Below are 25,864 nucleotides of genomic sequence, written 5' to 3' on the forward strand. Positions count from 1 at the left end.
ACCTTTCCAGATCTGGTGCCAAAAATAGGTCCAAAAGCTCACATGCTAAGTTTTTCAAAAGTAAGTAAAAATGGGGGAAAGTCCTTGGGCTTTCAAAAGCAAACTGCAAATGACTACGAGGGTTAAGTGCTAACCAAGTGCTGTGCCTGAAAATTTCTTCCTAAGGAGCCAATAACAAGCTTATGTCATCACAGGAAATTTCCAAAATGCAGGACTGAAAGATTTCTTACAAAATTATGTAGGCCACCTTCCAGCAGTCATGATGTGTGGCAACTTTCAGTCACATCTACCCAGAGCAGTTGTGGAGGATGTCTAAGCCATTGTCAGCAACTCTATACAGAGCCATCCCCAAGCAGCCTCAGAAATCAGTTCCCATGCTAGACCTTCCTTGGAATTAGGACACTTTTCCTAACTTTTAGCCTATGTTTTCCTTGCTTTGAATTTAGCCAGTCACTTTTTATCCTACTCACAAGTTGGCATGGGTAAGTATGATCCCTATGCTCTTTTACTTACCAAAAGATTGTTAACACAAGTTACACTCCTGTACTCTAGACCATGTCCCTCAGTCTTCCACTCCTAGAGCACATTTTCAAAGCTTTTGCTCATTTTGATAACTCTCACTGATGTTCTCTGAACTTTTTTCAGCATATTTACATTTTGTGGTGGTGCCCAAAGCACATTGTGAAACTTCAGGTGAAACTCAGTAGCTAGAAGGGCAAATTAGTCACAACCTACATCTTACATGTGACATGCCTGTCATATATACTTGAATAGCATTTGACCTTTGTGTAATAACATGGAATGATTGACTCAGTTTGTGGTTCAGTGTAATCCACAGACCTTTTTTCTTCTGCATTACTGCCTACACATTAATTCCTTATTTTGTGTTGGCACATTTTGACCTCTACTTCCTAATCATAGGATTTTCCTTATCACTGAATTTTGGCTTGTTGATTTCAGACTTACCCAACATTTCAGATTCTAACCTTGTTTCCCACAGTACTTGCCAACCCTTTTTATCTTCCAGTCACCTGCAGACTTAACTCCTTATTTTTAAGCTTTATCAATCTGTATCGCAGTATTATTTGTATGCATAAGTATTCAGCAAGTCAACTCTTCAGGTATTCAGAATAAATAAATATAGGCTTGTACATTTTAAGCATTATACTCTTACCAGTTCTTCAAGAAATATCTGCAGGCGTGCTTATGGATGCCCTAATACCTCAACTCATTAAGTCTCTGTGACAGCAATTAAGAACTTGCTTCGATCAAGAAACAGAATCTCAAGTTTGCTCCATTCTTCTCCCTCCTGTGTCTCTGTAATATTGCTGCAGTTTTCTTCCTTAACTTTGTCGCCAACCCCCCCCCAGCCCTCAACGCCCTTTTTTGTGCTTCTTGGCTAGGTAACTACCATTTTAATCATTACTAGCCTTAACATTGATTCTCCTCAAATCTACCTGAAAACCCCCCTCACTTAGCTGGTGCCCTCATCCATCTTTTTTTTATTGTTGCTGCAGCTGTCTCTCTCCTGTCTTCCCAAACCATCCCATCTGTGGAAAAAAAAAAAACCAACATGATTTTCCACTGCTGTAGGTGCTTATTCACTTCCATGCCCCAGTGATTTTTCTTTGCTTTCCTCATCTATGTTTATATCCTGCAGATGTGTACGAAGCAGAGGAGCAGCTGTGTAAGACAAGGAAAATAAGAGAGCTTTATTCCACTTACTTAAGTAAGGATGCCGGACTAATTTATGTAGTTGACATTCCCTTCCAGAGAGTGGAGGGTGTTAGGAAGCTGGAAACAGGGGCTGCGGTGGCCGTGTGAACACTGTGGATCACAGGATCCCTTTGGGCACATCCCAGCCCCGCAGTGGGAGGGCACCCCTTACTCTCGGCCCTCCCCGCTTCCACCTCCCTTGCTCTGAGTCTTGAAAGAGGAAGGAAATCTGTGTGCACGGGCAGGAAGGAATCAGAAGGGCTCCAGCACGATGCTGAACAGGGTACCCAGGATCCAACACGAACCTCCCTTGCTCCCTCGGCTCGCTGCCTTTAGTGATTAGGAGCTTTGCAAATGGACAGGGACAAGTCCCCGCATGTCTCTGGCGGGGTTTTTTAAGTATTAGACTTAGGAATGGTTTAGGGAACGATAATTATTTGCAGAAGTGGCCTAGAAGGAGGCTCCCTGTCTGTCTGCTGGAAAAACCCAAAAAGGACTGGGAAGCTTTGGCATGTCCACGTACAGACCTGAGCTCTCTGCGCTGCGGGAACGTGGGAAGAGCCAGCCCTGTTCTGGAAGCTGCCTAGCAATATGAGCACTGCATCTGAATTAATAAACTCTGCTGTAGTTTATGAAGATAATGTTATGTGATCAATAAAGTGTCTACCTCATTGCACTTCTCCTTTCTACTGTGTCTAACAAAGAGTGGATACATATCAGTTCGGTCATATGTTCTTTCAGGGTTTAATTGTCTTTTAAATGTTTGCAGCCAGCTTAGATAAGCCTTTTATTGTTAGACTGCTGTACACTGACTGAGGCGTGCGTTAGCTGAGATTTAGGTTCTTAAACAAAAACACACCTTCAAAGACAGCTTGAATGAAAACACCAAATATTCAGAAAATTCACATTCCAGTACACATCTGAATTTCATACTTATTGTATTCTGAATTAAGTGCTTGGCTTTATACTCTGTGGGAGTTCAAATAAGAACCTGCATGAAAACTTTTCAGTTCTTATTTCCAGGTAATTTAAAAATGCCACCAGGTAATGCCAGGTGGCATTTAGTCACCACACAGCATAACGTAAATTATAACACTGTTCTATTTCTTACTAGTAAGACTAAGAGAAGCTGCTGATACACCATGAAATATTTTTAAATATATATAGTGTATGCAAATAACAGGGATGATTCTTTCAGTGATGTATGTAGAAATAACAATAACATGGGGGGGGGTCTAAAAAAATATTATCAAAGTACCTGCTAAACTTTTCTTTTTGTCAATACTCCTTTTTCTAAAACAAAAAAAGTCAGTAGTCTATGTGATACTAATGTACAATTCAAATTCAAGATGAAAAGAAAAAACAACAAATCCACTTCAATGCAAGCATGACTCTGAAAGACTTCATAAAATGTGTTGATTTTCCATTTTTGACCAGAAAGACAAGAGAACTGGGATCACTCATGAAAGACCTTGGGATTTCTTTAAAGTTTGTTTGAGTTTTAATTCTGTTAAATTCAAGGGATACCTAGTTTTTATGGAAGTTATATTTTACACATTAAGTGTATTACCAAAAAAATAATTACCTTACAATCTGTTCTTTTCACTTGATACAAAAAGCACTTGCTTTTTTCAGAACCAATAGTAGGCGGGGATTTCCAGTGAATTTTAATACTTCTGTTTTCAAGGGAAACTGAGATGATGATCGGTGGGTTCAGTTTCTCTGCAAAAGAGCACAGAGAGATCTTCTGTACCTTAGGGTCTTTCTCATATTTCTGCTGATGCAAAACAAACACAGTGCATTAGTCCTTAAAATACACAGCTGAATATTTTGGAGTTTTTCTCACCCAAAGAAGGCATTCAGTGAGTGACACATTTTCTTTAAAAGTGCTGCTCACTAAGTGGCATCCATTTCTGTCTCAAAATAGAGGGAGTCTTTTTTTTCACCTATCTTTCCAGGGAAGGTAGTGAGGGCGGGCAGGAGGGACAGGCCCTTTGAGTGCACTCTCCAGAGTCTGTGTGGGTGTCGAGGAGAGCTCCGAGCTGCTACAGGCTTCCTGCCGCGTAGGATACACGTGTCTTGTGGCATACCCCAAGTCTGCCCGTAAGCCTGGTAGTATAACTTTGAAAAACCTGGAATTCCATCTCTCGCTGAGGGGTTACTGAAGGGTAGCAGCTCCTGTTAGGTCTTATTTAATATATGGTTTGCTACAGATGCTTAAAAAATCTCTCTCTCCTGTACATGAGCAGGCAAGCACTTGCTACGGAGGAAGCAAGATGTGCTTAGATGTAAAAAAACCAAACAAAATCCCCCTCCCGCCGCTGTGCTCCAGTCACTAAGTGCAAGGAGTGCGATGGCAATGGGGTTATTTTAGGGAGGGAGGAAGTACAGGGTTGGAAGCAAGGGACATTTGGGTTCCCAGAATTTTAGCCTTTGCTTTAGATAAGCAAGTCTGCCATTGCTTTCTAGCATGGTGAGTGTTAGGGCACTGATCCTAGGTGTGTGCTGGAGTACTCAAGCAGCCTGGAGTACTCAAGCAGCCCGAGCCCTCTCCAGCTGCTGTTCCATTGCTGTGAAGGGAGGAACCACAGCTGGAGTTTTCTGAAAAAGCCCTCCCGGCAGAGGCAGAAGTGCACGACATGTCCCTCTGGACAGGGTCAGTGAGGTCTGGGGCTGGTTTTGGCTGGGACAGAGTTAATTTTCCTCATAGCAGCTAGTATGGGGTCATGGTTTGGATTTGTGCTGGAAACAGTGTTGATAACCCAGGGATGTTTTCGTTGCTGCTGAGCAGTGCTCACACCGAGCCAAGGGCTTTTCTGCTTCTCCCCCCACCCCACCAGCGAGCAGGCTGGGGGGGCACAAGGAGTTGGGGGGGGACACAGCTGGGACAGCTGACCCCAACTGACCCAAGGGAGATGCCAGACCATGGGACGTCATGATCAGCAGATAAAGCTGAAGGGGGAAGAAGAAGGAAGGGGGGACGTTCGGAGTGATGGCGTTTGTCTTCCCAAGTCCCCGTTAGGCGTGCTGGAGCCCTGCTGTCCTGGAGATGGCTGAACACCTGCCTGCCCATGGGAAGTGGGGAATGAATTCCTTGGTTTGCTTTGCTTGCGTGCATGGCTTTTGCTTTCCCTATTAAACTGTCTTTATCTCAACCCCTGAGTTTTCTCAATTTTACCCTTCTGATTCTCTCCCCATCCCATCGGGGGGGAGTGAGCGAGCGGCTGCGTGGGGCTGAGCTGCCGGCTGGGGTTAAACCACGACACATGGCTGCAATGTGGTGCCAGAGAGAAAAGACACAAAGAGAGACGGAGAGAGGGTGAGTGGCAGCATTACTGGGCCATGACCCGTTGTGCTTGCTCTAGCAGCTGTGGCTGCACGACGCTGTGTCTCTCCACAGGGTGTATGTCACACTGGGGTTTCCTTTTTGGCTTTTCTTTTTCCTTCCCCTCCTTGAGAAGTCTCCTCTATATGAGCAAAGATCCCACAGAGTCAGCAAAAGGTTTATGCCAGGGCTACCTCGGGCTTGTAAAATTGTTCACTTCTTCCTGTCCCTGAAGCTGTTGGCAGTGACCAACACCTGCCTTTGAGGCTGGAGGCACACCGTGAGCCATGAAAGGTGAGGAGATAAGCAGCAGCTTTTTTTTTTTTTTTATTTAGTCTCTGAAATACTATTCCTAGAGCATCTCTCCCTTTTGTGAGTATATCAAGAGACAGAAACAATTTTTTTTCACCCTTTTGTTACCTGTCATCTGGAAATTTCTTCAGCCCCCCCCCACCCAACAGCCAGAACTGAGTTATTTTGGGGCTGCAAGCAGCACAGAGCATGCATAAGTCCTGTTTTGTCAGACCATATGCCATGTTACTAGAGGAAAGCTGGGATTGCAGGGGCTGGTAGCTAGCAGCAGGCCAGCGAACCTCCGGGACTGTGCAAGGGCTAGGGCTAAGCCCAGCTAGAGGCTTTTCTGTTTAAGAAGGGGAGCCCAGAAACAAATGACCTTTTTTGATGTGTGTGACCTGGAGGGTACCTTCTCAGGAGGGAGAAGGTAACCCTGGCTTGCAGTGTTGGAGCCTTGCAAGAGTAAGTCCGCTACTTGCAATGTGAAAAACATCCCCTGCAAGCCCGCTCAGGTTTTGCCGTACCCTACCAAAGCTTGGCAGTGGGTTTTAGAGGCGAGGCAAGCTAACGGGGTTTGTGCCTGGGGCTGTCAGGAGGGGAAGCAGTCGGCTGAACCAGCTGTGACTGGCGTGCACCCCGATGACGGCTGATGATGGGTAAAGATGGTTAAGACGAGGCGCTGACCTCTCTGAGCAGGGGGAAGGAGATTGAGTGGATGGAGGGAGAAGGAGGGAAGGGACAGCCTGCTCCCTCCGACTTATCCCCCCGCTCGCTCCTGCCCACCCCAGCCCCGTGCTCCCTGGGGAGGCTCTGGGTGGGAAGGGTGCCCGAGGAGGAGCAGAGAGGGGGGAGAAGGCGTGAAACTGCCAGTGTGGCGCTGGGCAAGCCCTCAGGAGGCTTTCAGGCAAATTAGAGTGGTTCAGGCAACACCTCTGAACATTAGCTGAAAGCTTTTGTTGGTGTGTGAAGCTTTCGATCCTAAGACTGGATGTACTCTGCTCTGGAGTCTGTGGGTGGGATCAGACTCAGGCAGCCAGTCTGGAAGTGAGCATCTTCCCAGTCAGCTCTGAAAACACCTAGTACAGTCTTCCTGCAGATTAGTCATCATCCCCTCCGCTTTTTTTTTTTTTTTTTTTGTCTTTTCAGGAAAATCTGATTTTCTTGAGAATGTTTTATTTTGCTAAAACAGAACATCTTGCTTATAGCTGCCTCTGATTGCAGTGTAAATCTTTAGGTAAAGCCAATAATTCTGATGTATTAGAACAGAATAAATGAGATCTATCTCAGAATAAATTTTGATAGTTTTAAATGAGTTTTTTGCTATCCCTTGAGTTATGACAGATTCCTGTGTTACAGGTCTGGAATATCATCAACATGTTCATAATTTAAAAGGTATTTGAATCTGCAGTCTGTGCTAAAACTCAGGTGAATTTCTCATCCATGAGATTAATTCAAACTTCCCAGAGAAGTAAGGATAAATAATTTTATCTGATCATTCAAAACTGTTGATAATTAAAAATAACTGTCAAAATATTTTTAACTGAAAAATGATCTAATAAATAAATAGAAATGTTACTAATGTTTGAGAACATTCATATTCTTAAATTCAGTTATGAATGAGACTTGTGTCTATTTATGTTCCTTTTTTAATGACATCTTCTTCAGCACTGTAAAAAAAAGAAAAGGATAGGAAAGAGAAAAACTGGAGAAAAGAAGGATATAATGCCTTTCAAATTGCATTTTCTCACACTAGCCTATCAATTTTTTAAAATGACAATTATTGATAAACAGTGGTATTACATCAGAGAAAAAAATGAAACTCTTTGAGCCATAATCAATTTTGTTTAATCTTTGTGTAAAATTACCAGAGATGAATGCATAAAAAGTTAGAATTAATATTCTGACTTTGTCACACTTCCCTCTTTCCTTCCTTTGCTTTCCAGACCAATGAAATAACCAATAAATTAACTTTTCATAATAAGTAATAATAAACAATACTTACCTATTGTCTCAGGTGTAAAAGCTTTGTAATAAGACAGTCTTCTAGAATTATTTTGCAGATCTCTTACAGTTATGTTTAAATTGATTTTTTTTGATTGTTGGAAAGATATTTTTTTCATATGGCAACCAATATTTTTCTTCCTTGCATTTTTTATATATTGCTGGCATTCAAAATCTTTTCCTACATGTCTGTGAGAAGGAAATAAGAGTCTTGCAAATCAAGGACTTAAGTACAAAAACATGGTTTCACATTTATTTTGGACAAGACCCTTACCTGTATGAAAAAAAGATCTGGATGTCTTCAGGAGCCTCTGCTTTAATATGCCAGGTGCAATTGAAAAAAGAACTGTTATATATGATGCATGAAAGATTCTGAATATATACTGCAACAAAGAAAGGGGAAAAAAGAGAGTGATGTTTATTTTACATGGATTTTCTAATAACATGATGGTTGCCTTTACAAACCCATTATGTAGCCTTATTTCTAGAAGCATGAATAAGTGGTAGGTGAGAACAAATGGGTCTTTTGGCTTTTTTGACAATGACAACTGAGAAGCACACCTGCTACTACAACCAAAAGCCTTATTAACCCACTTAAAGAAAAAAATGTCCAGACTAGTAGCTGAAAAGCTCTGCTCTTTTAAGATTTCCTGAAACCAGGTGATACAGAAGCCAATCTTCAAGAGACATGAGTTGCAAGGGAAAATGGAGAGAGTGGTCGGGTTGTTTTGACATCTTGCTCAGCGGAGCTGGAGTTTTCTGAATGTGAACATGTCTAATAAAGGAAATAATTCTGCAATATTCCAAGGTGTTATGTGTCATCTTCTTACCAAACCCATACCAAAAAAGTAGTATAAGATAATAATGACCTTTCAGAAATAATATGTCTCCAAGTAAGACAGGACATTACCATGAACGCTTGGATGTCTTAACAATATGTAGGAAACAGCTGACCTGGAGGTGCCTTGTAAGTAAATTCTGTCCAGCCACTCTCCTTAATTACATCTTCTGTTTCTTTTGCAAAAAGTTGTGTTTTAACTTTAGCATTAAAACCAGAATGTAACTCAAGACGTATTATCTTTTTCTTCTCCCGCAGTCTTTCCTAAGAGGAGGAAGAAGGAATTGCGTGAAGGTAGATGGTACTAAGTATTGGAAGGGAAATTGTGCAAATTCATCTACGGAATGAAGTAATACACTATTTCACTTTATGTGTAACCATTGAACAACTTACTTTCCATTCGTGACTGGTATTGAAGAATTTATAACTCAAAATATACTTCACAGTGTACTTCTCAGTTTCTTCTTTTGTCAGGTTATCATTCCAGTACAGAATGACTCTCGACTCATGCTTGATAATCCACAGAGCATTATGTAGCCCAAGTGTATCTGCAATTACAGTGAAATTACATAGAGGAAGAGAGGGCCCACCGCTGTGTACACAAAGGATTTGGCTCTCAGCAAGGCTTGCACACCCAGTAGCTCTCCCAGGAGCTCTGTTCTTACATGGACATGGTGGTTTCTGAGCTCTGTTGAATATGACTGACTTCAGTAGTGACGTTCATGTTTACCTATTTGCAGCTCTCAGAATGTTAGATGATTCACTTTTACCTGTCTTGGACACCTCTCCTAGCACAGGTCTCTCTGTTTCTCTCTATGGGCCGTAGAAAGTGCATTGACAACAAGTTTAGATTAGATATCTGGGATGGCTATCGTAGGATGAACTGTTGCTTAATACTTTACTTACCCACTACATCTTCTTGTCCACTTGCCAAGCTAGTGGAAATCGGTGTCTTACGCTGGAAAAAACTTAATATCAGCATGACAAGAACGACTGTGACACGTGCCATCGCAAATGCTTGGGGCCACAGGTCTGCAGAAGTTGAGACTCTTTAGTTCCAAGTTTGATTGAAAAAGGAGTTAGAACATGATGGTTTCATTTTGCATCTGTGAAATAATATGAAACAGACACTTAACTGCTTAAGTGATGTCCAAGGTATAAGAAGTAAATATGAAATGACATATGTTTAATGGGTCTTGTTGATCGGTGCCTTCTCTTCCCAGAATGTATTTAAGCCCACTCTTTAACTGGGTACTAGGGCCAAAGAGGACGTGTGCCATACTGAGCTGGTTCTGAATGGCAGTACCGCTTAGATTGCAAGGCAACACCACAGATACGACACTACCGATACTGAAAGCAGACAGTTTGGGTAGGAGCCGCCTGACATAACTTTGGCTAGATACAAAACCAGCGGCTGTATCTGTGTGAGTTACCTAGGCTCTAGTGACAGTAGAGCAGCTGTCACTTCTGGGTTGTGATTCCTGTTATCTGGTTTAGGTATATCTGCTTTAGGAAGATATGAACCGTAACTATCTGAGAAGAGATGAATCCTGCCATTTGCAAAAGCTAATACTACCGAGAGTATACCAGGTGTTTGCTAAATTTGGGATACAGTAAGCAAACAGATTCCACACTGATCAAAGTTGGTTTTAGAAAGACATGATTTCTGTTTCTCTGACGGCTGAGTACTCATTCAAAGGTTGCGTTAATGTAAAACCAGTTCTGAGACCTTCTGAGTTCTCCACAGAATTAATACGCCTCTGTGTTCAGGGTCTTTCAATCACAAACTAACCGATTTATCTTGGCTCTGATTGTTTTCAATACTAAATACTCAGACACACTCTATGTATGTTATCCAGGGATCAGCAAAAGGACACCTGGAGCCATATCAAAATGTTCACAATACATTGACTAATAAGTGGCACTGGTCATGTAGAGGAAAATATGTGAATGTTCAGCACGTCCAAAAATCTGCAGTGAGGTTACCTGGAAAAAAAAAAAATGCACATACACTTATACAAATACATATAGATTCATTTATAAAGCTATTTTGGCACAATGCAGTGAACAAGAGGTCATTTAATGAATGCTGTCATTGATTATGAAGTGCTATGAAAAACCACGACAAAATGCTTTAAGGCAGACATTCCTCCAACTGGTTCATTCTGGTACTGATCTCAGCTGTGGCAGCTGCAGCAGTTGTAGTCTGCGTGCCACACCATGCACACGGCCAACAAAAAATGCAAGTCAATTCTTCTGCTTGGTGTGCCTGGGAAAGAAGCCAGTTCTAATTGCCTGGAGAGGGAAAGGGTGAGCTGTGCCATTAATGGTGCCCCTGGAATGGTACGGTGTGTGGCAAGAGAAAAGTCAGGGAAAATGTAAAATGAAAACAAGGAGCTTTCAAGGATTTATGATTCAACATGTAGTGGCTGTAAAGGGCTCATCCATTCCCATGAGATGGAACAATCAAAAATAGTCCTAGGAACATGTATGTACTTTATTTAAATCAGGAGAAAAGGAAAAATGATGGAAAACCCTAAGCAAGTTAAAATATTTGTGGCTAATATTAACATGACTTGTGGAAAACACAAGTCAAAAGGCGACCCAAAACAGGAAAAGGAACAAAATAAATCTTAAAGAAGCAACAACTTTTGGTGTTAGAAACAAAAATGGAAATCATCTGTGAGATAATACAAATGCATTCAGTTGCAGAGAGGAAACACAGGGGCAGAGAAGAAAGATTTTTAAAGTAAGTCCGAATAAACTTAGAAAAAAACAACCAGCTTGAGACAAAGAAAGACATTTCAGGAGAGATCATTGCTGTTTCCCAGAGGTGACTTGTTCCTAGCAGTACTTTTCGTACAGCACCGAGAGGCACTTCTCCACTCGGTGTGCAATGAACTCCTGCACCTTGCTCCCGCAGGCGCTACGATGGTCGGCAGCCTCAGCAGGCTGCGAATAGGACCAGGCAAATTCATAGAAAGTGGGTACATGAAAAGCTACTAAAAAGTGTTAGAGGTGGATGTACCCTCCAACATCCCTGACTCAGCAGCTGTAGGTGCTGGGGGGATACTTGGGGAATGGGTTGCAGGAGGTGGCCGGAGTTGTGGATGCGATCCTATTGCCGCTGCTGCCGCCAGAACAGCAGAGAGACTGCGGGGCTGACCCCATAGGGTATTCCTGATGTTTGCATGCAATTAATTCGTCCACAGAAAACAGCAAAGCAAAAGCACTGCAACATAAGGACACCCCAGGTGACCAGGAGGGAACGAAAAGCCATCCATACGTAAAATGCTTTTGATTCACGACTTGTCAAAGAGTGCATATTTCCATTTATGCCCGCATAGATGAGCAGAAAGACAGAACATTTCTTCTCAGATGTACCCAGACAGGACCGTGTGTTTCTAATCCTGTGCTACAAAGAGCTTTATGTTAGCATATGGTGCTGAAATTCAGTCTATGAGGTGCAAAATAAAATTCACTGCCTAACAAATTATTTTTAAAAAAGATTCTTTGGTCCTTTTGTCTCTGGAGAAATGCACACTAGCCAAATATACTTACAGACAGTCCAGTTAATCTAATGGGATAGAAATTATCTCAATAATCTAAAAAATAACCATAAAGAAAAAACAAATATTGCTTTCCAAACAGTGCACTGTCAAAAAATACTTTTTTTTTTTTAAGTAGGAAAGTATTCTTAATATTTAAAAACAGTACTACACTTACATTTTACTTTTTTTTTTTTTCTTTTGTTTATCCCTTTGCTTTCATTACTGAGCTTCAACTACAGCCAATGCCTGTTGGTTGCTGCCCAGCGATGTCTGGTTTACAACCGCAGGTTGCTGGAGTAAGCGAAGGAGAGGTAACATTAGGGGAGCTGCCAGCCCATACGCCACTGCAGCTGCAGAGATTGTAAGGGTTTGTGCAAAACCCATCTGGTGAATCTGGGAAGTAGACAGCCAGGGCAAGAAAAATGAAAGTAGCAAAACCAATCTTCGCAAAACCAATCTTCACAAAACTTAAGAGCTGTTACTTGGAGTGTGCGGAAAATTAACCATTTAGTTTTAAAAATTCAGGAGACCTGAGAGTTTCCTGAAGTGTTGGTCTGTTCACTGTCCATGTGTCTGAATAAAGTAATTTTTGAAAAATTTGTGGGGCTGATTATTATATCTTCCTAAATACAAAAGTTAACATTTTAAGAAACAGCATTTTTTTTAATATTTTCTTTGAAAAAAATAGTAAAATTGTCCAAAAATACAATTTCAAGTGCTCTTGAAAAATATATTGTGCCTAATTTAGAGGGTAAATTCAATCATTAAGCAATGAAATCTTTTATTCATGGCTCTAATGCACAGTCTTAGCTAGGGAGAATCACTAGGAGTGTTTGTCTGATTAAGACTACCTAAAACTTATGCTTCATTTAAGGCTGTCAATTCATATTTTTCAAAGCCCCCATATTTGATAGTAGACAATGTAGAAATTGATTAAGGAATGCTGAAATAAACAATGTAGATCAAATACATTTTAAAGGTCTGGGTAGCTGAAGAGTCAAAACAGCAATACCATTTACATTCTTTTTTCAAAACATACCTTCATTTTAATGCTCATTAAATCCCGGATACCTATGCATCGCTTGGGCTGAGAAGCAGAGGAGATCAGCACTGAAGAATGTCTTGATTTAAGACTATAATGAGAAATTGATTCAAGAGACTTCCCTTTTTGCAGAACACCCCCTCAGAAAAGCCCGTTGCCAGTGCTGCTTCCCACTGCGGGACCGAAGCACACCTCCGAATACACGAACACTAACTGGAACCTTACCCAAGTTCTTCGAAATCCTGTGAAAGAGGCACACCTCTGGATGACTAACTCCATGGTCAGAGCTGTTACTATTTTTAATCTTTGCACGTGGAAGAGAAAGATTTTGAAACTTTTTACATATTGTAATGAGCTTTTATCTTTTAAGAAAAAGTCAGATTATGGAAGAAATTAAATCACATAGTGCAAGTGGTGGCTATGAAATTAAAATCCAAGAAAGATTATACCCTACTTGCCATTGTTCTCCTGGTTTTTCAGTGGCTAATAAGCATCTTTCACTGCACACCAAATTAAAAAAAAAAAAAAACAAAAAAAAAACCAACCACAAACTAGACAGATAAGCAAAAGTCACAGAACTAATGGAGGAAAAAGAACAAATAAATCTTACATTTTGAACAGGTTTGACTGTCTGTTTTACTCTTCATATCTGAAGCTTTGCCCAGCCTAGCCTCTGAAATTGTCCTACTTCTACCAGGTTTACTTTGTAAATGAGGTTAGTTTGCAGTTAGTGCATATGCAATCACAAGCCATGCCAGCATGAGTGGCATTCTGCAGGGTTTGACTGCCTTGGTAGTAAGTGAGTTTGAAATCAACTTACCACTTTATTCATACAAGCTGATATTTTGTATTCCATCTTGTATTCCAGCTGAATTTGGAGAGGGAATAATGGATAAAATTGTTCAGTTTTTTCTGGGAATGTGGTTCGGAACAGATATGCCTCTGCACTTACATTAAAGTTTATTCAATGAGAATGTGACCCCAGGTTTTGGTGCAAAAATGAACCTAAGGTGTCAAGAATGCATTATTTACTGCCTTTTAAAAAAAATGCCAAATTTGGACAAGCTAGTATCCTCTTAAAAGTCTCATTTCACAAGCACTGCTACAAAGGGCTGAAGAGATCAAGGAATATATTTTCTTTCATTTACTAACTGGTGTGATCCCCTCCAGAGCACAGAAACTGGCTTTTCTGCTTTGCTTTTCCCCATCTTTAGCTACTGGGCACACAGCAGAGAAATGCTGACAAAGGAAGGATGCCATGCATCCCTCTCGCTTAGATGGCTGTTAGGTGAAGTGGTAGAGACTTAAAGATCTTCACCCTCGTCCCAGGCAGAGGTTGTTACAGTTAAGTATGGAAATATTTTTATTCTTTCAGTACGTATGTTAAAAATACATTAAAAAAAAAAAAAAAAGTTGTCATACAAAAGCCCAATGGAATGTTTCAACTTCTTACTATTAAAGCCTTAAAAACTGCTGCTTTGCATCTTGGGTGTATACCATGTGCCTGTTTCTTTTAATAACATATTTTTTGCTGTGATTACTGTGACTGTTTTATATCCAGATTTCCCTTATACATAGATTCAGTAAGTTAATCTTGGCTTTAGATTAGAAAAGAATATAGTTAGGTCCACGTGTTATTTTATTGTTAACACTAGATAATGCAATTATACAACACAAGGACAAACCAACAGCCTTTACCTCTAATGCCTTGAATCCAATGGCACCCTTGTTCTGGAGTTTATCAGACATGAGCTTAAGTTGGGGGCACACAAAACTCATACTTTTCTAACAAGGAACTACATAAAGTGAGGTAAATGCTTCTTGAGAACTTTGACTATATTTAGAAGTATGTTGTATTTAAGTGAGAAGAGTGTGACTTAGAATCTCATATCCAATGGTAATAGTAGCAAACATGACCACAGGCCCAATACTTCATTTTTAAAATGTAGAAAACTTATTTTCCCATTGTGTCTTCTGCTTATTAGCAAAACGTACAAATTCTATCATCTGGTTTAAGTGTGATTTGTACATTGAAGTAGTGGTAGCACATTAGTAATTGCAGCATGTTTCTTCCTGTTTTCTTACAGCAATAACATACTAACATTGCTGACTCAGAGAACAGCCATTCATTACCTGGTGGTATGTTTTCTGGAGTTTTCTTATAATTTAAAATAATTAAAGATGAAAAGGAAGCTACACCTCAGGGATTTTTTTTTTTTTTTTTTAATTTTCACACATTGTTAATTTATTCAGAAAAGCAAGAATGGTAAGAATTCAATGCTTTTTTCCACCCTTAGTAGACTCTCACACTGAACTGAATAATAGTTCCAGTTCATCAAAGTGCTGCATTGGAACCACATATGGATTTGGGCTGATCAAAACAGCATGTCATATAATTAAAAATATCCATAAAGCCAATGCACTGTGCAGTACTTCACCCAGGGTTTAGCTGCCTGTAAAAAGGAATTACTGCTAACAATCCATAAAGCCAGCGCTGTAAGCAACACTTAGTACTTAGCAGCCATTCCCCTCGTAGTCATCTGAACCCTGTGTTGAGCTAGTTCCAGCGAAGTCCCATGCGTGTGATTAAAGGACGTGTGTTTTCCCTTCTCGCATTCCCTCGAAGTCTAGTTTGTTGCCTTAGCACAGCCAGTGTTTGTAATCATGCGCTGGGGACATTTGGGGTGCTCTTTAGTTCCGCCTCTGTTTATGTCAAGGGAGGAAGAGGGCAAAACCTCATCTTTTGCTTTGCACTGATGTGGAATTGAAGTTTCAGAGATTTGGCCTGTTGGAAATTAAATGTTTTACTGCAAAAAGGGTAGAGAAGCAGACTTGAAGGATATCAGTAAGGTAAAGGGAGTGTCCTGAAAGTGATAAGTGCTTGTTAACAGAAGGGAATTTTGACATCACAGTTTACTGCTGCAGTGACTAAATTACCACTATTTGGGTCTCTTAATCCTGTTTTGAAGCTGATCTCATGTTTCTGTTTCATATAATAGGGATGGCAGCTGTCCATGTGGCCTTCTACTCTGCACCTGCACTCTCAAAATGGAACGTTTCTTTTGTTGCAGATTACTTTTGTAACACTTTCCAAACTAGATAGATGCATATGTACATGTATCAATGCAAAGCTTGCCAGAGAAAGTAATTTCTTTGAGAAGATGTCTCTTTGCTTTCCAAAAATTATCAACTACAGCAAATAGCCATCTGTTGACAGTGGAAGTAAACTCCAGATACGATGCCTCTGTTCTAATTTCTCTGTTTTTCTACATCCGTAAAGGTTAATATCAATTACAGTCAAATCCTACATGCAGTGATTTATAAGACAGCAACGTGCAGTTTTGGGGTGCACTGTAGGGTATGCTGACTTCGCATCGGGGTGGGAATGAGCCCTATGAAGGCATGCAATACCATATAGGCATGCTTGTTCTCAGCTACTCAGGAGGAATCAGTGAAAGGTTTGAATTATAAAGGTAGTGCTGATAGTATTGTGGTTTCAAATCCATTAGACTAAATCAGATGCATTTAACATCTACCTTAGGGTATGCACTACTTTTAATGGGGGAGAGAAAGGGGAGGGAAAGATGGGAAAAACCAGACCCCTTATCTTTTCTGAGTGAGGAATTGAGGCATGGAGAGATTATACAAGTTTTCCAAACCACACTAGAAATAGCTGAAATAGCTAGGAATTGTTACTGTTCTGAAATTTCCATTTTAAACTTTGTGAACTACCAAGAAAAATTCAGAACACTGATCAGGAGCTGATATCTCATTATGCACACAAATTCCCTCTGGGGTGATGGTCAGATCAGTGATGAATCTCAATAATTGTGATGACAAGCAGCCTAAGAGACTAAGACTTGAAAGAATGACTTATCTTTTAGTGTGAAAACAATAGATATGCATCCTGAATATTTCTAGGAATAGAGCCTGCTGTATTATAAAAGACAAGCTGTATTTCATAAACCTTATCCTTCTTTCAAGGCAACTGTTGAAACATAGCCTAACACAGATAAAATTCCTAGACAGTTAAGAGCGTATATATTGGCATCTGATTGCTAATTTATGCAAATATTCCTGATCAGATATTCAAGCACTGACAACAGAATACTTTATATATATACTTTATCAGCTACAAACTTGTGGAATCAAATAAGAGACTAACAAAACATGTCATGTTTGCCTTTATTTATGCTTAGCTCTTAGAGTCAGTTTGAATCTTTTGATGGCTGTTGTGCCACAAACAGCAACTCCACGTGGTCACAGGTGTGTGATGTGCCTGTTTCTGTATTGGAACTACTATTAGATGCACGTATATCATTGCATGTCTCAAGGAGGCAGAGACCTCAATGCCTCCTTCTTTAATTCTGTTTATCACCCGGCTTTCCCAGTTAACAGAATGAAACTGAGCTACTAAACCACCGCATCAATCTGTAGAGTATCCTCCTCCTAGATGTGTATGCATTCCCGCAGGACTTTAGCTACCTGGAGTACCTAGAGTATGGACAGAGAATGAACAAATGAGCAGACCCTGCTGGGAGGAGGCACGTGGGGAAGGTCTTAAGATACATGCTCAGTTTTTTTCTCAGTCACAAGTCTGGGGATGGGATTAATCCTCCATTTGGGTTTCTGCAGTCTAGGACTAGGATTCAGACACCTGTAAACTGATGTCTTCAAGGAACTAGTTGTCCAGGTTTCCATTATAGCTAATAGAGATCTAGCTAAAGTAATGAGTCAACTACACAGAGAGAGAAGGGGGAAGGGGAGGGAGGAGACTTATCTCACCTCCATACCATAAATCTGATAAATCATGCTGTAAACTGCTTTGATTAGATCTCTGCTCATTACAATTGAATTTCAGACCCCTAAAAATGTTACAAATGCAATGTCTTCTCCCCCTGTTTGGGCAAAACCTTTAAAAATGGGCAGATTGAAAAAAGCAATGCACTCTCAATAAAATCCTTTTTTTTCACTCCATTCCTTTAATGGAGCACTGTTAATTTCTCTCCATGCTTCCTGTATACAATTCATTTAAGAATATCCTTCAGAATGGTTCATTCTATTTTCCTTCCCAGTTGGTATGCAGAAAACATTTCAGGTGCTCAAAAACAATCTTTATAATGTCTTTAAACTTCAAGTCTTAATTTTCATTCTTCCACTATTAAGACCTAGAACTGTCACTGGCAAAGCTTTAATTGATTCACAAATGGTTATTAAAAGACTGCTTCCTCTCTAGAATACTGAAGATATTGTAAAGTGCTGCCTTCTGCATCCTCCATCTGACTCTTTCAACTCACAAATTGGTATTCAATAAGGAGTCTTCTAGTGCTGCCATGGGGCGTTCATTGCCTTACCAAGAAAGACAACATGTATGTGCAAGTAACATTCTCAGTGAAGACAAGCATATCAGTGTCCTTTACACAGCCAAATCTGGAGTGCAAAAAGTCTATCCACCTGCTATAGCCATCATTTTAGGAAGAACTTTCTCACTCTCATGACACTCCTCCCCTACCAAACTCTAGTTGCCCAAGATCACAATAGTGAAGAGCTGCATTTACAACTCAGTTGAAAGAAAATTGACTCATCACCAAACAGTCTGATGAAATAAAGATCACTAGAGACAGGCAGAGGGAAAATGTCTAGCCATCTGCCAAGCACAAGTAAATAAATGACTTGCTTGTGAAACAGCTTTTGCTAATCCCAGTTCCAAAACATAACAACCTTTTTACAACTGAACCATGTAACAAAATCATTGGCCACTTCACCTAGAGAGATTTTCAAAAATTCATTCTATATTAGAGAAAGATACATTTCTAGGTGCTCTGCTCAGCACTCTTAAATATTGGTCAATGTTGATAATTGTGCTCATTCAGACTTCTATGTCCTTATCACTAATCTGGAGCTCATAAACAAAAATTCTTCCATTGCATTCTTGTGGTCTCTCAGTTTCCTATCAGTGAGCATACACTGAGCAAGAAATCACACTGAAAGGCAGTAAGCTGTGTCCGTTTGTCACGACACTTCTGAAGTATTGCTGTATCTCAGCTTGGAGCAACCATTACACATGCTCTTTGAAGCAGCTCTACACTCACTCAAAAGACTGACCTATCCACAGGCACTGTTATTTGTCATCAGTAAAAAAAAATTCAGGAAATATTTTGATAAAATTTTAAAGTGTTAGATGTTTAACAAATCTGATTTATTCTAAATTTTAGAAAGTTTTGTAAGAAGAGTATTCTGAAATCTACAACTTTGCCTGAAAATAATTTGAGAGTTCAGAGGTTTTTTGCAGTTTCCAGTGGAGGGTACTTGATTTTTCTGACTAAACAATAAGTTTTTCACTTGAGGATTACTGGATAGAAAACAAAGGAAGTGGAGAGAAGCTGGGTTAAAATCAGTCAGTCAGAGGAGGGCTGCTCTAGCACAGCTCTAAGTTCCTCGACAGAGAAGGAGGTGAGGGTTTCTGCCTCTGGGAAGAATTTGAGAGAAGGGAATGAACCTTGCCTGAAGTTTAAAAAAGGAATGCTGTTAGACCTACCTTTGGCAGAGCTTCACAGCTGTTGCAGTCCATCCATGATGCACGCCTTCAGTCCCACAAGAAGAACACACACGTTTCTGACGGACAAGATGAGAGGATACAGCCCTCTATGATGCTGGTTCCAACTGCGAAGCTTAGGTAATTCCCTATTTAGCATCCTGGAGAGTCCCAATGAGACATGCTTCTCATTCTGAGGTGATTTCTCAAAGCTGTAGCTTCCACCATGGATCAAGCTTGCCTAACATTTCCAAATCCTTTCTTGCACTTAGTCCAATGTTACTTGCACTTTTCCCACAGCTTACTCACCTCCCTGTGTGCAACCGGGTCAGCTAACTAGTAAATCAGTCAGATCCTTGTTCAGTCCCAGGCACTACTTCCTTTTCCAGCCTTTACTAGTGCACTTGATCATGCAAGCAGTACCAGCCCTCTTGACGCAAGAGGACTCAAAGTTTGCCCAGCTGAATCAGGGTTGTCATCACTCTGTTAAACTGCTCCTTGCTTTAGGCTGAGTCACCTTAATTTAGCCACTTCCACTTCGTTTTATCTCACAAGTGTATGTGGCTGAATATTTTTCTTCCTTTTTAGCAGTTGTTCCTTATTTTAACAAAGGTTTATTTCTGAAGAATCAGCATAAGTGTTCCAATAGCTGGAAAAAACTGAGGGGAGGATCGAGTAAACACTGTGCAAACATGATAGAGCTAGCTAATTTGTAGTAGGTAACCTCACCACTGAAACTACCAGTACCGGTATCAGCAGAGGAGCCATTCGTAGCACTGTGCAAAGACCTATCTCTACATCAGGAGGATAAGATTCATCTGCCGTTACTTAAGTATCTGTCAAAGATCCTTACGTTTGGGCTTAGAACCTTGGGTTCCCCTCACAGAGAATAAGGATTAATGAACTTGTCATGACTTAGGTGTCCGTTACAGGTTTAATCTCATCCCATAAGGCAGAGCAAATTAATAATTTGGATAAATAATCTGGATAATTCAGAGTCTTGCCCTCTTGGGTGAGACTCTGAATCAGATATAACTTTTAGAAGGTTAACATTAGAGATGAATCCCACCCTATGGGTTTGGAATGACTTTTCTAGCAACAACTAACCTATAGATATCTATTAGGATCTCAGCTTTGGGAAAATAGGCCCATACTTAAACCAAAGCCTCTTTTGGGTACATCACATGAAGACTATTCAACACTTCATCTTCTCCTGAAATTGCTAGTAACCTGTCTTGACTGGGCCATTATTTCTGAATAAGTATAATATCTAAGTTAAGGAGCAAGAAATGTTCCTGCATACTCTGACCTGTAACTGTTCCGCTCGTGAGAATGCCTGTACACAGGTGATATCCCAGAGAAAGTGCTGTTGAGCTCTAGCTCAATATTAATTCACTCTTCTGTTTATTTTAGGAAGAAAAAGCAAAGCACTAGAAACTTACTTTAACATGTATTGGGTGTAGGTGGCTAGATGTGGTGATAGTTGTGGCCAGGACTGCAGGGGTGGCCCCTGTGAGAAGACACCACGGGCTGTCCTGTGTCCTATTCCAGCCGGCTCCAATGGACCCACAGCAGCACACAGCTGAGCCCAGCAGCCAAGGTGGTGGTACCTCTGGGAAAACATATTTAAGAAAGGTGGGGGAAATGCTGGATAGAAAGAGGAAGAGGGAGCAAAAAGAGTGAGAAAAAGCAGAGGCAACACCAAGGTTGGAGGAGGAAGAGGAGCTGGGAGTGCTCCATCATGGAGCGGAGATTCACTGCAGCCCATGGAGGACCCATGCTGGAGCAGAGAACAAGCACGAGGAGGAAGGAGCAGTGTAGATGAACGGTTCATGTATCGATCATAGCCCCCATCATTCCCCCTGTACTGCTCAGGGAGGTAGAGGAATGCAAAGTGAAAGAATGAGGTGGAGCCTGGGCAGGGGTGGGAGGAGGCAAGTGTTGTTTTAACGTTTGTCTTTTTATTTCTCACTACCTGTATCTATTTTAATCGGCAATAAATAAAAGTTAATTTTCCCCACGTCAAGTCTGTTTAGCCCACAGTGGTAACTGGTAAGCAGTCTCCCTGTCCTTATCTCAACCCATGAGCTCTCATTCCCGTTTTTTCCTATTTTCTCCCCCTGTCCCACTAAGGAGGGGGAGTGAGCAAGAAACGGAGTGGGAGTTTGCCTGTTAGCCAAAGCTAACCCACCACAACATTGCACCAAAATATGACTTTTAACTGATTTAGACCATATAGTGCTACAGAAGCAGATAATGTTTGCAGCTGATGTACATTCTTTTACCTTATCTCACCTGGAGTTACCAATACCTGCAGGAGAAATTGCTGGAGAGATGCTTTTCTTCCATTCTGCCGGGTGGAAGACTAACATTGATCATCCCCTATTAGATCAGACCTATGACCACATGGCTGGGTTTTTGACATGTCCTGTTTGAACTGAAAGAAGATTAGCCAAATCAAGAAAAAATTGTGATCAACAGGTCAGTAGAGAAGGCATCTAAATCTGAAAAAGACATGTCAGTATGATGAAGATGGACTGCAGCCACTCCTGGGATCTTTTCTATTCAAAAATAGCCTGGGAATGTTTAACACTGTAGATATTACGGGAGGCTTTATAGATTTATTAATGATAATGCAGAACACATTACTGTTGTAACCTAATCTTTGGAGAAGATTTGTTGTCATTTGTCATGTGACTTTGGTCACTGCTTACCCTTTCAACTTTTCTATACGAGTATTATATTTAGACACACCTCCTGTAGAGACTACTGCCAGAAGTGTTCAGGGTGTCTGCATTTGACAAAGACTATCAAGGCCTTTTCAGTTGGTCTTTGCATGAGATTTGGACTAAATAAGCATTATCACTAAAATAAAGGCTGTGTGGTAAGAGGGGATTGTCAGAGTTTGAAGCACAGGAGAGTCACCGAGCAACTATGTCTTGAAGAGCACCACAGGTATCCTGCCACTGCTGAGCATAGATAGCACCATCCCCAGTCGTCGTATTAGAGATGCTCATACACTAGGTTACCAGAAGAGCTCCCCGAATTGAAGTGCCATGTAAACAAGCAAGGTCTCCTTCACTAGCCTACTACCTGCACTGCACCCATTTATGGCTTCTTGAAATAGTAGCCCACTGCTACAGCAAAGTGCGTATCAGAGAGGCTGAGGCAATCTCACAGGGTCAACAGCTCAGTGTGCGCTGCTTTACAGCTAAAACCACAGTTGCTGTAACAGAGACACAACCCCCATATGGCTGGAAAGGGTACTAACAACTATTCAATATTTAGGGTTTAAAAAGTACTCTATGTTTCTGAATATCTGAAAGGAAAAAACACACCAACTTGAAAAATAGAGGGTAAATAGGTGTTAAAAAGACTTGATAGAAAAAAAAGCAAAACTAGCTCAGATAGATAGTGTACCTCACAAACTTGAAAAACAGATCAACGAATGAGGTACTTCTAAGAAGAAAATTGCTCTAATGCAAAACTTCACTAGAAAGTAACGATTAGAACATGATAAGGCAAAGTTTACTAAGAAATACAGAAAGGAAGAGGAAGAACACCATTAATTTCCTTCCTTAATATTTTGTCACACAATGCTCAGCATAGCCTAGGCTGGAAATGACTGAAGAACCTGAGCACGATTCTCTGTGAGTCAGAGTATAATAGTGAGTGCAAGGGAAAGAAATGAAAGTACTTATGTTACTGCTGTATAACCACAATTTCAGACTGGTGCATATCACCTTTCTGGGAATAATCAGATGATTGTCATTGCAACTTAAAAGGCAAAGGAATTCTGAAATGAAGAAATGTCATTTCAGTGGAGATATTTATATTGGCACAAATCAGGTTCAGCTGTCATTATTGTCAATGAAAAGAAATACACTCTGACAAAACAACATTCCCCTCACCCTGTTCATTTTCACCCAGAAAGTATCCATTTCTCTTCACAGACTGAAGTGAGCACATAGTCATGTAACTAAAGTATAGATGACTACAATATGCAGTTTTAATCTACACTTCAGAAATTAATCCCATCCTTGAAGTCTTGTTTAACATTCACTGTATGGAGCTATAATGTATAAAATGACTGTGAACAAAAGCGTAATTTGGTCTGGTCAGTCAGCCTGCTTGCAAATTCAGCATTGATCTGCTCCTTGTCAGTATATACACTCTCTTAACAGAAACTATGTTTTGGTAAAAAGGTTTAAGAGCTTTAATTCTGGGAAAAAAAAAAAAAAAAAAAAAAAATAAAATAAAAGCTACAACCAGGAGTTAATAATGTCTAAGCTAAATCTAGCTAAAAATCTTTATCTAAACTATCTCCATTTTTCCACTTTTTAAACAATTATTTGTACATGGAGAAAAAGGGTAAGGTGACATGCTAACACCACAATAAACATTCTATTTGGTTGGAGACTGGATATAGATTTCAAATTGTAATGGACTCCAACATAGATTATTTCCTGATGAAGAGCTCCAGCAAAGAATCCAAGTCCATTCTGCAATGAATATCTTAAGTATGTGGTTTCTTTTTAAATACTATTTCCATTACTACATAAATAAAAATTAGGCCAGTACAAGAGCCTTTATTTGGTACAAAGTTTCTCCATTCCTACCCTGACAGCTGCAAATCTATAGCATCAGAGGTTTACATATTTGTCTGCTTTGGTTCCCAGTCTGAAATAATAGCTCAGAAGCATGAGTGTTGGAGAGTGTTTACTACAATCATATTTTATAGAATCACAGAATGGTTTGTGTTGGAAGGGAACTTTAAAGATCAAGTCTCACCCCTGCCGGCACAAGTGGGACACCTTCCACCAGACCAGGTCACTCAAAGCCCCATCCATCCTGGCCTTGAACACTGCCAGGGATGGGGCATCCACAGCCTCTCTGGGCAACCTGTTCCAGTGTCTCACCACCCTCATTGTAAAAAATTTCTTCCTTAAATCCAATATAAATCTGCCCTTTTTTAGTTTAAACAGAGGCTGCTCTCAAGCCATTCATCCCCCAGTCTGTATCGATGTTGGGGATTGCCTCAACACAGGTGCAGGACCTTATACTTGGCCTTACTGAACTCCACGAGGTTTGCTCAGGCCCACTCCTCAAGCCCGGCCAGGTCCCTCTGGATGACATCCCTTCCTTCTAGCGAATCAACCGCCCCACTCAGCTTGGTGTCATCTGCAAACTTACTGAGGGTGCACTCGATCCCAGTCTCTATGTCATTAATGAAGATGTCAAATAGTACTGGTTCCAGTACAAACCCTTGAGGGACACTGCTTGTTACTGGTTTCCACTTGGACATTGAGCCATTGACAACTGTAAGGCTTTGGATGCAGCCATCCAGCCAGTTCCATAGCCATCTAACAGTCCATCTGTCAAACTGCTATGTCCCCAGTCTAGAGGCAAGAATGTTGTGGGGGGATCTATCAAAGGCCTTACAGAAGGGATTTACATAAGGATGATTTGAAACTCTGAGTTTGGAATGTGCGGGCAGCAATGCCCAGCATAGATAAACCTATGTCTTAGAGTTTAATGCATGGAGTGGCCCAATGCTACTACTTACAGAACAATTTGCACCTTTTCCTTCTGAAATTAGGGTATGTTTTGCAGTATTTGGGGAAAAAGAAGTAAAGCAGAACAAAACAGACACAAACCAAAGGGCAGAGTGTCTGAATAAGGGATGACTGAGTGCAATCAAGAAGCAAAATTAAGCCCTCTGAAAGTTACATGTGGCCTTCGTCTTGTACGCAGGCAGTACCTTGCTGCTTTCCAGGCTCAGTAATCAGTCTTTCTTTCTGTTACTTGGGAAGATTCTCAAAGTGGCCACATGATGGTAGCCTAGGATCAGAGACAAGCAAACTAAATCACAAAAGTGAAGGAAATAGGGTGAAAAATTACTTCTTGTAAACTGAAGTCAAAACAAACATTGGGACCAGTCACCACCACACAGTGAGGAGTTGAGCTACATTTCAGCTTCCAAGTAGTGCAATATCCACGATAGGGCTATCTAGTGTACCTACTGGATAGCCCTATACCGAGAGATGCTAGGTGTCTGGAGCTCTGCACTGTTATGGACAAATTTATATCCAGCAAACTTCTGCTTACACTTCTCTCACCATGTGAGGTCAGCATATTACCAGCTGCAGTTGCCTGCAATTTCTCCTTTTCTTCTAAAACGCAAAACAGAAGGAGTAAAAGGTTTAAACAAAACTCCTTGCTACAGTCTCAGAGTGTCTTATTCATTACAAAAACAAATAGCTTTGACTGTATGCCACAAATAAAGGAAAAGGAGGGGTTTGGACAAAAATCAGCTGATTCTGTAGTTTGAGGAGACCTGGTGGTATTTGCAGATTTTAACCAAATTCAGCCAATAGATTCATAGCCCTGTTTCTTGGAAGGGTATAAACTCTGCTTGTAAGATTTGAAGCATAGCTTAATCGTGCAAAAAGGTGAAGACAGTGTTTGTGTTCTACAGAAAATGTGACTGGCCCTGAAGCCAGCTTCGGGCTTGGGCAATTCTACTATACAGAAGTGTATATTTCTTGGTGGAATTAATAAA

At 40.7% G+C, this 25,864-nt stretch overlaps 1 protein-coding gene across 4 annotated transcripts in view; it reads right to left on the bottom strand.

Moving 5' to 3' along the window:
• Positions 1–25,864, bottom strand: part of LOC115334655 (interleukin-5 receptor subunit alpha-like) — a 37,048-nt gene that overhangs the window by 9,421 nt on the left and 1,763 nt on the right. For 3 of the 4 annotated variants that reach the window (XM_029999110.2, XM_041119558.1, XM_041119556.1), the window contains exons 2-10: positions 21,598–21,730; positions 20,745–20,914; positions 19,306–19,961; positions 9,081–9,280; positions 8,568–8,722; positions 8,291–8,438; positions 7,611–7,719; positions 7,338–7,525; positions 3,302–3,438 (exon numbers count right to left, since the gene is read on the bottom strand). In XM_029999110.2, the coding sequence (XP_029854970.1) occupies positions 3,302–3,438; positions 7,338–7,525; positions 7,611–7,719; positions 8,291–8,438; positions 8,568–8,722; positions 9,081–9,183 (840 nt within the window). In that variant the 5' untranslated portion in view covers positions 9,184–9,280; positions 19,306–19,961; positions 20,745–20,914; positions 21,598–21,730. Of the gene's footprint in view, positions 1–3,301; positions 3,439–7,337; positions 7,526–7,610; positions 7,720–8,290; positions 8,439–8,567; positions 8,723–9,080; positions 9,782–19,305; positions 19,962–20,744; positions 20,915–21,597; positions 21,731–25,864 lie in introns of those variants that run through there. The other variant, XM_041119557.1, reaches the window with a different exon arrangement.

The sequence above is a fragment of the Aquila chrysaetos genome, chromosome 23 (genome assembly GCF_900496995.4).
Source record: "Aquila chrysaetos chrysaetos chromosome 23, bAquChr1.4, whole genome shotgun sequence".
NCBI lineage: Eukaryota > Metazoa > Chordata > Aves > Accipitriformes > Accipitridae > Aquila > Aquila chrysaetos.